Source organism: Dromaius novaehollandiae, chromosome 3, assembly GCF_036370855.1.
Source record: "Dromaius novaehollandiae isolate bDroNov1 chromosome 3, bDroNov1.hap1, whole genome shotgun sequence".
In the NCBI taxonomy this organism is placed as follows: domain Eukaryota; kingdom Metazoa; phylum Chordata; class Aves; order Casuariiformes; family Dromaiidae; genus Dromaius; species Dromaius novaehollandiae.
Genome location: NC_088100.1, coordinates 87877868 through 87891476, shown reverse-complemented (window position 1 = coordinate 87891476; position 13609 = coordinate 87877868). Strand labels below are relative to the sequence as shown.

The 13609-nt window shown below is 40.8% G+C and overlaps 1 protein-coding gene across 11 annotated transcripts in view; it reads right to left on the bottom strand.

Moving 5' to 3' along the window:
• The window catches only part of SDCCAG8 (SHH signaling and ciliogenesis regulator SDCCAG8), a 124638-nt gene that overhangs the window by 14299 nt on the left and 96730 nt on the right, over positions 1-13609 (bottom strand). For 6 of the 11 annotated variants that reach the window (XM_064509395.1, XM_064509396.1, XM_064509388.1 and 3 more), the window contains one exon: positions 3554-3680. In XM_064509395.1, coding sequence (XP_064365465.1) covers positions 3554-3680 — 127 coding nt within the window. Of the gene's footprint in view, positions 1-1501; positions 1587-3553; positions 3681-13609 lie in introns of all 11 variants that reach the window. The other 5 variants (XM_064509393.1, XM_064509391.1, XM_026102579.2 and 2 more) reach the window with 1 other exon arrangement.

Sequence of the window (13609 nt, the reverse complement as noted above, 5' to 3'; positions counted from 1 at the left end):
AAGTCAGGCCAGATCATTGTAATGGTCCTTTTTAGTTCTGTGAAAATGAAAATTAGTGTACGCATCTTCATTAGGTTGTACCCATTACTGCATTAAGTTGGAAAACAGAATTTCACTTGTTTGCTTCTCCAGGGCTGTGTCAACAGCCTACTTTGCATTTTAGAATAAAAGATATGTAAGAAAAGCTTGTGAACGACCTGAACTGGAGAAATATTAATAATTCATTTTAAAAAAGCTGTGCTAGTGGTGGGGAAGGGTGTGGATAATCAGAGCTTTCTGCTACACTCTGGCTGTAGGACAAATATTTTCCAAGTAAAGATGCTTAACTTAAGATGTTGAAGCCCAAAGTTGTAGGCAGATGGTTATTCTGAAATAATGTAGAGCTACTTTCAGTAATAGGAGAGTTAACATTGTTATTTTAAAAGCATGCAATTCATTTCTGGGAAAGAGAAAGATGTTTTTAAATATTGTGGTACTTGTCTTGGTTATTCCTTCAACAAGGATGCTAAAAGCTTTTAACTCATACTTCCTGTAAGGGAATTCAACATGTGGCTGGAGGAGGTATTTCTTTATGAAAGCTTTTTTTTCATTCACTTTAAAAAAAACCCCACCACCACCAACAACAAAAAAACAGAATTTTTCTTTACATTATCCCATGAGTTTTCCATGAAAAATAGATTCTCACAATACCCCAGCACATACTTGACCTCTTTTTCTCTTTTTTCCTGCCCTTCTCCTCTGTCCCCCCAGATACGGACAATATTAACGTTGGAAACAAAATGCAATGGAAATAACCTGGGTTTTGAGAAAAATGCCATGCAAGATATAGTTTGTTAGTGTTTTTCTCTAGACTAAATGCATTAAAAGATGTAGCAAGTTTAAAGTCTTGCACTTAAATTACAATTAAAATACAAAAAAGAATTTTCACAAGGCAATAGGAACAGGTATATATTATGCGGCAGTACTGTCATTCCAATACCACCTCCTCAAATACAATTATTTATGTAATGTTTCTTTCAACATGACACTAAGTTTTTATGATTCATTTTAGAATTGTAGCCTTTCTGAAGAAAATAGAGAAGCTTCTGCTTCCTGAACACACAAAAGCTATTGGAAATGACAGAACTTAACCAATTCCAAATCAAAAGACAAATACCCAGTGTTTGTCTAGCCTAGTCCAAAAAGTACCTATGGTAAAACTGGAATTCTTCTAAAACTCCCACCTTACTGGGTGCCCCCTTCTCCTGCAAATTAAATCTGGAAGATATTTTTAGAAAATCTGTCAGGTAAATCTGTCTTACTTTGTTTTGGAGTGCTTCTTCTAAATTTTAAAAAGTGAAAAAAAAAAAAGTCAATTTCAAACCAAAAATGTTTCAAGCACTTTCTTCTCCCCTTTTTTTATCCTGAAGTGTTTGCCAGATTCAACCCACATCTGCAAATAGTTTTAGTCCTTCTTTCCTCTCCCTCCCCTCTCTCTATATATAGCATATAGAAAAAATACCTTCTTCTGCTCATTTCTCTATCCATCCAGGTTTTTACTTGATTCCATCTGTGTCTTGTTTGAGATCTGCATCCCATTTTTTTTCCTGAAATATGCAACTGCTGAGTTACTGGTGGCTTATGTTCCAAGCTATAATAGCAAATTTAGGTTAGTGTATTTTCCATAATTTTTAAAGGGTTAGGTATGATTGGTTTCCATAAAAAACTGACTGTGAAGGAGAGCCATTGAATAATACAGTAAAATGAGAAATATGATGTCACCTTCACCTTTGAAGATAGTATCAATACTGATTCTGCAATTCTGATTGTGGTTTTTTTGTATTTATTTCTACAATAACAATATATATCAATCTGTAGTTAAAATCTCCCATCTTTAGTTTTCTTAACAAAATTTCCAGGCAGCTCTTTTGGGCTGAATTCCAATTCTCAGGGAACCAGAGTTACATTAAACAGCAGCAAATAGAGTCTTAGGACTCATTTTGTTATATTTTTAAAAATCATTCTTTTTTTCTGAACATCCCCCAAATAAAATATATCCTCTGGAGCACAATTAACTTAAAATGAACATATAAATAAAGAAAAAACCCAAAGTTTTTGACAGTCAAATCTTGATAGCATTATAATACCTAAATGATTTTTTTCTCCTTTTGTATGATTTCTGTATTTCCGCCCAACCTTATAAAAGCCAAGTTGCTTCCAGATAAAATAACCAATAACAAAATCCCTGCGGACCATGTAAAGTCTTGTCACCTTACAGAATGTGCTGCCTTTAAAACAGGAATTTTCATTTTCCTTTCAGAACAGCAAACACTCTTAAATGAGCTTATAGAAAGAATATTATGGTTGCCCTAAAATTTGCCAGTAGTTAGTTACTACATGCTGATAATCTTACAGTATCTTGAGTTACCAGGTTTGTCTACTACAACAGGAAATCCTGTAATACCAAACATAGTGACATGATTAAAGGCATAACAGTGTATGGATTTTGTTCTCCTAGGTTAAGCATCTTGGCATTTATTAAATCCTAAAGCTAAAACGCCTATGAAAAATAACATGATTTAAGTATTTTGAAGTTCCAAAACATTCATTTCCCTTTTACTGTTAGGTACATTGCTAAACAAAATTTTTCTCCAGTGAATTTCTTTGGTTACCTTTAACAGTACTCCGTGCAAACTCATTAGTTTGTTGTATTCATAAGTTAGATAACATCATGATATGGTTGAATTAGTTAATTTACTTTAGTCACAGAAACAAGGGGTTTGATTGTTCAACGGTTACTGAAAAATCTCATTCTGTACTTGTTAGTTTTCAGAAAAGGAAAGGAAGGAAGGAAGAGAGAGAATGAGAATGAAAGGAAAAAACAACAAATTAGTTCTCTCCCTTATTTGCAAAGCACTGACTGATTGAAGAACAGTGGCCACAAAAAAAAAAAAAAAGAAAAAAGCAAATGCAGCCCATGAGGATCTGTAGTTTCCTAGAGACCACAGGAAGCCACAGTTAGTCCCACGAAAAGATGCAGTGCAGTGATTAGTGCTCAGGCAGATTAACTTCAAGTTCTCCATCTCACACTTGGGTGAGTGGTTCATGAAGCAGCATCAATGATCAATGCTATTTAAAAATAAGGAAACAAAGTCACGAAGTGATAGGGGGACTTAAGTCTGACTGATGTCAGAAAAAGCTCTTAGAAATTATCAACATCAAGCTACTATTTACAAATTAATGATTTTAAAGAACAGATTTTCATCTTCTCTGAAAAAGGAACACAAAATCTTCTGATAAGAAAGCTAGGAATTGTCAACAAGAATTACTTCTGTTGCTTAACTGTCACTTCAAAACCCTTTCTTACTTTAGTTTAGGTTTAAGCAGGACTCAGGTCCAGCTACCATTTTCCCTGCCATCCCTCTCCAGTTGCATGGAATTACTTCTGGTTTTATAAGGTAATGTCTTATTAAAAACAAACAAAAACAAGCAAAAAGAAAAAAAGAGCTGAAAAGAGATCTGCCTCTTAAAGCTGCAGAATATTCGCCTAAGACTTTTTCTTTTGGCATGGTACCTGTGTTCGCAGAAACCGCACCTCTTCCGTAAGCATCTGCTTCTCTTTGAAGAGCTGATTCTGTTTGTTGAGTAACTCCACTAGCTGCTGGGCAGTGGCCTGGCAGTGCTTGTCAAGCTGGTACAGCCTGGAAAAAAACAGATGAAAGGATTGCAATGGATCTGCAGTTGGAATTTGCTGTCGAAGCTTTGATGTTTGTACTGGCGGGTGCAGGTTCCCGATGACCGCACTTGGGTCATTAGTGGGCGTTCAGTACAGTTTATTTTGACGCTTTACATGAGCACTTTTAAATGTTTGCACTTTAATTTAGAAGCCGTGTCATGACATGATAGCAAACTGTTTTTCCAGTAAGTGACATCAGTTAAAGACCACAGGACCATATCCTGATGATGCGTAGCTAAGCAAGCTGTGCCTTGCACTCCTCTCCTATAAAAAGGCTGCCATGAGCTCAGCATGTTCTCAGGGCATTGCAGGGAATGTCAGTAAGCACCTCTGCACACTCGATATCTACTTAAATAACCAGCTTCCTGGAACATATGCCCTCACACAGATCATCCAATCACCCCAAGTCCGATTGCCCCAAACCCCTGACAAACTGGACCTGGCGTGACGAAAACTTTTGTTTCTGACTACTGCTCTTCATAACCTGGTCAATGTCCCAATACACATTACAGAAAGCAATATTTAAATAAACCTTTGAAACAAGCTTAGTGTTAATTGAGCATGTCAGCAGAGATTTCTGCTACTGAACTTTTAACAGTGTGACAGGGATTCCTGGGGAAGGACATAAAGAGCTCGTCACTCCAAAAGGTCCTCATCCAGGGCTGGAAAAGAGGGAACAAGCTGGTGGGTATGAAAATGAACCTTGTTTACACTTGAAAAACAAAAGCCCAATTTACAACAATCAAACAGTGCTGTAGACAGGGCAACCATGCCTTTATGCAAATCAGTATTGCTTGTTATGTCCCCAGTGGTTGTTTATTACTCTGCAATCCTGTCATGAATAGGTAAAAAGTCTGCTTGGGACCTGTAGCAAGGAAAGCAAGCAAAAATAAGCTGGAAAATTTGTTTCTAAAATAAAGACATTTCATTCACTCTTAAATGGAAATGTCTTTAATTAGAAAACTGCACATATATTTGAAGCGTCTTTTCTTCAGATATACATACCACAGCTAGAAACCTACACATCTAAACACCACTATGCACTTGGAGAGCATGAACCAACTTTGGAGATGGCTATTACCAAGTTTTTGTCAAGATTAATTCTGGATCTAAACTTTGCACTTGCTTTTTTTAAAACTATTTCTTGTTCAACATACAGAAATACAGCTTCAGCTGAACAAAGTGTTTAAGCTCGTCTCTCTCTTACAATCTGTGGTTTTTAACGGAATGAGTTATATGTTTACAATAAGGCATGTGACTTTCTTTCTGAATCTTACTACTTTCAACTTCTTGTAGTAGTTCTGACTTATACAGCTGTCAAAACTCAGCTAAGCTAATCACACTGAATATTCATGTTCTTTAGCAGGATTGTTCAAATAATAGTAAATATCTCCAACTTTCTTGATTAAAAAGCTAGTAAAATCTAGCTGAAACTAAATTGGCAAAATCTATGTCAAAACCAGTATTTACTGACCTGTATCTGTCAGTTTCTTTGAAATCAAACGCAATGATCATGTAGTAAAGATTTTGCATGGACGTGTTTCATAGTGTCCTGCTCCTGCATTAACACATCTCTGCAAAAACGGATTTGAGGAGCTGCAGGACGACGTACTGGGGGCCAGAACAAAACTAAATGCAGCTAACTGCAAACAATAACAGCTGGTTGCAAACTTCCAATGAAGTAAACAAAGACCATTTTGGCAGTATAGAATGTTCTTCTAATCACGACTTCACACTTCCTATATGTTCTAAACTATAACGTGTTGATACATGAGCTTGTTTATTCTTCTTTTCCTTACCAAGTGTGATTTCAGGGCTGTGGAAATTAAAAAAAACAAAACAACTTCCTCCTCCAAAAAATACCCCTATGCTTGTACTGGTTTAGTTTTGTTTTAAAGATAGTTGTTCGTCCAAGAGCATTAGGTTGCTTCCAGTGCAAGAAGAATGGTATTGTTTGCTGGAGGCAATGCAATAGGGCTTCAGACTGGAGAATGGAGTACTGTTTACTACTTTGCCATGGATTTAACTTGAAGAAGATATGTAATCTTATTAAACTTCCTTATTTGTAATAAAGATATTTTCCAGTCCTTTTTATAGAGCACTCACTACTTTACAACAGTCCTGGCAGGGATGTGTAAATGTAAACTGTTGTCTTCAGACAGACCAAGAAAAGACTTCAGTGCTGTCTTACGCAATTTAGAGGTCTGAGGCTTTGAAAACTTCTTTGCTTGAGGTTATCTCTGATAGTAGAAAAGCCTGGCTCAACAACAGTCTGAATTCAGGTCCTTAGAATTTAATTTCGGCTGAATTTGATGTACAATGAATAAATTTCCATTATGCTAGTCTGTTTTAAAAGCAGTTATATGCTCTTTGAGAGACCCTTTTGCACAAAATTAATATTACTGACAGCTAAAGACATAATAGCTAAGTGCTGAAGACCCTCAACCACCATCTTTGCAGTAACACAATGAGCTTTGTCCATGAGTAAAGTAAGGCCCATTCTGGAAGCAAGAGCGAACAGCAGTGCTGAAGCCCACGAGAAGGCCTGTCCCGGGTGTGTCTCTTCTCTTGTGAGGGGAAGGTTCCAGTGGAAGAGCCACCACTGCAGTGCAGGAGCAAACTCCAGTTCTGGCACACAGACAGAAATCATTTCCAGCTCATATAAATTTTACATCAAAACAACACGTTCTACTAGATAATCGCAAGCAGCCCATGCAAATTTCAAAAACATTACTGGGTACAAGCCTTAGTGCTCTCTATTGTAAAGTTCTATATACTATTTGATCATGTAAAATGTAATTCAGATAAGCTATTGTAAATAGAAAAGTCCTTAATTATTGAAATTTTACTCAGTTACACTTTTTTGTTTTGTAACTTTACCACCCACCATGTCACATTTAGACTGTCATCTTGAACAAAGGTAAAAGGATGACACAGAGACTGAACTGGGTTTTTCCCAGCAGGCCACAACTTGACTTCTATCAATCATCTGTATTTATCTATCTATAGTGCTTGAGTACAGGGTTAATAACAACCCCAGTTTTGGGTCATGATGGATAAAGAGGAAGTAGATCTAGTCAGTGCAGATCTCAACCCGTGAATTCCCAAATGCTGTCTGCCAGTCTGCTCTCCCATAACTGCTGCCAAGCTGGCCCTTGGTCTGAACTCTGGGACTACCAGCCTGCTCCAGCGCATTTAGCTCTTGAGGACAGGCTCTGGGCCCTCTCACAATATCTGCTATTACGTGTGACATGTGCAGCACAGCCACACATTCCCATATGCATTGTATCTGGCCTGCCTGCTGATCTCGTAAATGATTCAAGATGAGAAATGAACAGCTCCACCCACACTCACTGTACTTCCCATATGTTACAACTGCACATCGAAGCCTGCCATCATTTTTACAATTAGGTGACAGAACCTTCTGCACGTTTTGCTAATACGACTGAGTGAGGCTGCGCAGTCACCACGTTTGCTTCAGCAACACTTCCGACCAGGCAAACATCCTGAGCATTTGAGTGACCGTACCTCCTTCCCCATGCTCACCCTCACTTCCACATTAGTTAATTTTTCCACCGAAGTGGCAAGAACCTCCCAAATGGGATGTCAAGTGACGGCTGCTCCTTGGCCTGGGAGTGTTGCAGGGTAGGAACCGACTCCAAACTCTGTCACGCTACTTCAAGGCACAGGTTTAAGAAACGTACCAAGTTTAAAGAGTTGCATTTGGTCTACTTACAGGATAACCTGACACCAAAGGAGTAGCTTCCATTTAGTAATAATAATACACTTACTTCAAAAAATGTTTCCGTTAACCATTCCAAACCAAAATTCATATTTCTATATGGAGGTAGGCAAGAAGCTGCTTTGTGAGACAAGTACAAGTGGCTCCACGGAAGCCAAACAAAATTGAGGCATTGTAATCTGTAATGAATACTTTAGGGTAAATGTTTCATCCTAATCCTCAGTCCTTGAAGCTCCTATGTAGATTTTTGCCCAGAATGGCTCCAAGCTCCTGTGCTACTTCGTGCCACTCGTGCCACAGCCTGCAGAAGAGCACATCTCTCAGTTTGCACAGCAGTAACATTTGCACCTAAGGTTAGGCTAGACCCCAACCTGTCCAGAAATTACATGGAAAGGGATAGATATGTTTGTAACATTTAGACAAGTATAAGCAGACAACCATTGCCAGACCCTACACAAACTATATGAAACGTAAGGCACACAACAGAGCTTTGGCACCAAGGTGAATCCCACCCAACAGCGTAAACTTCTGCTACACGTGACAACAGGAAGCTGGACGGGCATGGCATGGCCTACAGACAACAGAAAAGCTTTTCTTTTCTATAAAGAGGCGCTGCTAATCCAGGGACATCCACAAGGCTCTAGAAACAGGCACACTGAGAGGTCCCTGCCCCGGGCAGCTCACAAGCCAATGAATCCACAGCCAACTAGGAACAGTGGAAGGAGAAGCTGATACAACCTGCCTGTCCTCCTCTGGGCTTTCCAGTTTATTTGAAATAAATGAATATGCAAGGATCTGTGGGCAGCGCCCATTCATCCAGAAGTGGGATCAGTCCTGGACAAAGCAGAGGCATTAAAAGGTTATTTATTCTTTCAGTACAGTGAGGTTACTAATGCAGAACGTTTTCAGTGCGCTCTGCAGAGCTGAAATAGTGCGACTGGACTGCAGCAACCTGCAGCAGCTGAGCCGCCAAATCCAATAACCGTGCTGCATTTACTGGCACACATCTTAATTAGGTTTTAATACAAGTAATCTGATAACCACTTCTGGCCAGCCGGAACGGGGCTGTCAGGGCTGGAAGGGCTGTCCCTGCGCGGCGTGGCCCGGCGTGGCCGCCGCAGCCCCCCGCCAGCCCTGCCGGAGCCCCCATCTGCCGGTTGCCACAGTAACTGAGGGCCGCCGACCGCGCTCGGCAGCGCCGGCAGGAGATGCAGCCGGCAGCGGCACGGTGCCGTGCGGTGCCGCACGCTGGGGCGCCCGCGGGGGCTGGCCACGCATGGGCCCCCACGCTGCCGGCAAGCGGCGGCACCGGGGCGCAGCTCCTGCTGCTCACCGGCGGCAGGGAGTCCCTCCCAGAAGGACACAGCCGTGCTCGCTCAAAGGAGAGGGTATGCTATCACACGGAAAACTGCATTAAGAAGCAGCATCTCCCTTTTCTGGATGACATAAAAGCTCCAGCCTCTTGGTTTCTGACAGCGCTTCTGCGACCTGTGTGATGGGCTGCAGGCGACACAGTGCCCAGGTGCTGCTTCCCCCTGGGGAGGACGGGCAGCACCACCACCGGCGTCCAGGAAGGAGACCCTGCCCCAAAACGAAGGCAGCTTCAGATATGGCAAACAGCCATTCGTTAAATATTTTTTAACATACCATGAATGTTAAAAGCAAACAAAGGATTAAAAACAAGCTGACTTTTAAAAAAAAAGGGAACAAGCCCATTAGAAAAGGAAACAAAACACAGCAGACTCCATCAGCAAACTTCTGCCCACTGTTATCTTTTCTTCTCAGGGCATCTTGCAAATTTTCTATCGTGTACTAAAACGACAGGAAGTGTTTACATTGTGGCCCTTCACAGATAATATCCTTTAATGTACTGTGACACAAGCTTGCATATTCAAATACCCAAGAGTTAGGAAATGCCAGAGTGAAGATTTTCTATGCAACTTCTCCTACCTCTACGGCTGCTCCTCTGCAGTCGTCCTCCACGAGCCTGCACAGTCCCCTTCACGTTTTCGCTTCTTTAACAGCCAGGCTCTCATTTCCACAACCCCCTCTGAACAAAATATACCCGCTAGCCTCCATATCCTCCCCCCCAATCATTTCCACCCCCGTCTCTGCTTTGGCCCATCCTATGTCAACCGCGCGGCCACACACAGGGAAGCAAGCGCGATTCTCTGCCAGGGGCACGGTCCTGCACCCAACTCATCCACTCGCTTAGGTACAACACCCTACTCCAGGCAATTTGGGAATTTTCAACAGAACTTTTCTATTTCATAGAATTACATGCTTATATTCTTGAAATGGCTAAATTGTTTCAGCCTAAACTGTAATTTTTGGCAAGCCTAATAAAATTACTAAGGAACTTCAGCAGTGCCTTCAAACAAGAAGCATCACACAACCTTAAATATAAACTCTAGCGATCGCAGCTAGCTCTTGACACAGATAAAGCAGGCACTGCCGAAGGTAACCTCCTGCAATAAATCAGTGATGAGGCCTGGTTTGCCTGTGTGAGGGTCCTGGAAGGCCAGCCTGGCCGCCACGGGAAGGGCCAAGGTACACGGCTGGTGCACGCTCACGGGGAGAGAGGACAGACCTGTTTCAGCAGCCGCAACTGCCGCCCCAGCAAATCTCACTCCCCACCCCTCGGCCGGGACAGCAGTTTGGGTCCCCTCCGCTTCCCTGCTCAGCTCTGCCACATTTCTCTTGCCCCTTTCCGTGGCAGAAGCAATGCTGCCTTTTTCCTTAAGGCAGCAAATTCAAATTTACCACCTCTTCAGGTCTTGAGCCAGCTCTGTAGACAACTAGGAAACTTAAAGCCAGTAGTAAAAACTAGTTCTTATATAAGCACCTAGGCTTTCACTGTGGTTTGCAACAATCACAAATTCACATAGTAAATTCTGAAGTAACTAGGTAAGAGTCTATAAATTTAGAAATGCGGACACAGGAAGAATTATAACCCAAAGTTTCACTATGGCCCTAAACTGCTACTTACTTAGAATCTTGCGCCATAGATCAGGACCTTGAGACAACCTTGAGTCATCAACATCTCAGAGAGGGCAAGTCCTCCATGTTCCTGAAATTTAAATAGGAACATCTATATTGTCTATCCTTCAAATAAACTCCACTCTCCCTTTTAGCTTCAAAAGCAAAACACCATGATCCACCCTTTCCCATGTTAGTAAAAAAAAAAAATAATAATAATAAAAAACAAGAGCGAGGAGGAACTAGCTAGAGTGAACGAGTCACCTGAGTTCTGTCACATTTAAGTCCTGACTTCTAATGAGACATGGGGAGACAGTTCATGGCACATTAGAGAAAGTTTCTGCGGAATTTCCCACCCTTATGAAACTGGCACCAAAATTCTGTTGCCATCAAAAAGGCCAAACACTCAAGTTTTGGAATAGGTGGAGCACAATCAAAACCACTTATGGTTTAGTGAGGTAAGCACTTGCCTACACACCAGGCAGAACAAACACATCCAACTTATGTGACTAGATGGTAACCTGAGATTAATATCCCACGTTCGGTTTGGAATCAGATGCCTACAACAAAAACATCCACATTTCATGATGAAATCTTTGACTTGGGTATTTCTCTACCACTTAAGAGGTATTTTTAATGTCTATTAGATGACCTCAACATTTCCTCTTACTAAGGGCACTCTAATTTTTCCGTGCACTGTTGAAGAAGTGCCAGTGTTACATTTTCTCCAAGAAAGTAACAATCTGCTCATCCATAATAAAAATTACAAATAAACAGAGTTTAATTAGAAGCTGACATAGGAACAGTAGCTTTTCCTTGTTTTAGATGTCATCACTGACTATTAAAATGTATTTTCACTTCCGCAGCTGGTCCAACAGGTTAAGCAAATAGATCATGTAGGAAACCTGAGTCTGGATCTATTCTTGGGCTTCGAATAGAAGAATGCTGAAGAGGGAACATTATCAGCCCGCTCTTTAGTAGGGGGGTGTAGCAGCTGGGCTTAGCTGATATGATGGTCACTTTTAGCCCTCCTGGGTTTTGAAAGGAAGGAAATAATTAAAAGAGAAAGGATGGCAGGCCGTAAAAGACGGGTGAAAGCTTCATTAACGTCTACTGGTGTTGAATCTCTAGGTAGAAGAAGAGGTTTTTCCTCTTTTAAGGGAATTCAAAATAATATAATAAGAACTGTGGATAAGGTTTGCTCTAAAGAAAAATAGTTCTGATTACTATTTTCTGCCCATTGCTGGAAGATGTTTAATAAAATGATTATCTAAACCATAGACTGACTATTTACTTAAAATGCTGTAAAATACCTTGGGGAAAAAAAGGAGGGAAGGCTTGCAGCAGATAATGGTATAGAAATATAATAAATCTTTTAGTCAGCTGCTAATTCTTTTTTTTTTTAAATATGTTCACCTCTCCCTGATTTTGTTAGGTGCCTAGCAGAACCGCGACTGCACAACTTCCCAAGTTAGGGAACAGAATCTTGATAATGTTAAGAGAATGCGTATCTTATCAAGGCTCTAAAAGTGACCTCTAGTATATATAGGGATCATTCCACAAGGTACATATACACGTTACTGAAATAATTTTGCCTGCATTTGTCTTACTAGGTACAACAGTTCTTGTGATTGGTTCACTTTTTATAAATGTATATTCCATTTTCCCTATTACTTATCACAGTTCCTCATTTCTCTTGTTACCAGACAAACATGAGCTTTTATAGACTGCTAGCTGGTGTCCACACAAAGCAATCACCATATTTATTTGACTCAGAGACATTGAGAATTTTCTAGTGCAATCCACCTGATCTGAACTCTTTCCTTCAGAAACACTTTGCCTTTAAAAAGAAATTCCCAGCATGAACCTCATCAGAAGCGACATGCAACAGACAGTACATGTGGTGCTTGGGCAGGCGACAAGAGAATTGAATAAGAAGTCTTCACTACTTCTATTCTATGGCATGTGCAGAACATACATGTGGCCCAAGCTGACATCAGGCATTTAAAGCAAAAAAAGCTGATAAAAGCATCAGCTTCTGTTAACTTACTTTTTCAGGCATTGTCTTAATTTAAAAAATGCTACTGCTAGAAAGGGTAGTGCAGCTGAGCTGCAACTGCTTTGGTTGTTTCTGACAGTTGCAATTACAGACTAACAGAACAGCTTTCAGTTCAGTCCTGCAGTCCTCACCGAGCCCAGAATATAGGTGCAATTAGCAAGGACCACAAGCACTACATTACCGAAAACATACAGCCTCTGCTTGTTTATGTCTATAGCTATTAGTACCTTCATTTGAAAGGTAAAATGTTTCCTGCTAACGACCCTGTAAATGGGAGTTCAATAATGCCAGGTATAGTCTTTATAATAAATCGGGTCTGATTTGGTTACCTGCAAGGGAGTCTTCCCAGGTTAGTACTTACGTACCACAGTCCCTCAAAAATGTTCTGCAACATAAAAACAAGGCTGCTATACTGTATAGTTTGACTGCTGTAAGAATAAACTATAAAAATAACAAATGCAAAGTGTTAAATATCCATGTAGGTTTCACTCATTAGGTTCTTTGCTTAAACCCCCATCACCCTTATTTTCCACATCAGAGGTGCAAACATGCCCCTCTTTTCAGCATCATCTTAAAAAAGTCATTTCACCCATAGGCTCTGGCTGGCTATATACACTCACTTATTTTCAGGGTTCACACTGGGTTACCGTGACATTCGTAAGTTACAGTGAAAGTAATGATAGATGTAGATTTGCCTGGAGTGTGCTTCTATGCTTGTGACATAAAAGAGGAGGAATATGACGTTAGGTTGGTGACAGAGATGATTTTTCTGTGAAGCCTATTCAAATAGATGTTTTCCATTGAAGTGCCTGTTCCTCCCCACACAGACCAGATTGCCTCCATTTGTCAATGTACCCCAAGCCAGATTATTTCCCTTCTATTGCACATGTCCATTTTCCAAGCTTATTCCCTCTGGGAAACAGAAAAAGGAATGGCGGGAATGCACTGAGTGGGGAAAAGGAGAACAGGCTGGGGAGCAGGTCACGCCAGTAGATAAGGTGAGCAGAGGAACCTAGGGCGTGTGTGAGGAGGTGCAGGGAAATCACAGCTGTGCTTAGACACGCACGGATTTACCCAAGGGACCTGAGGAGGTTTCAGCCTCCGCTTCTCCCTT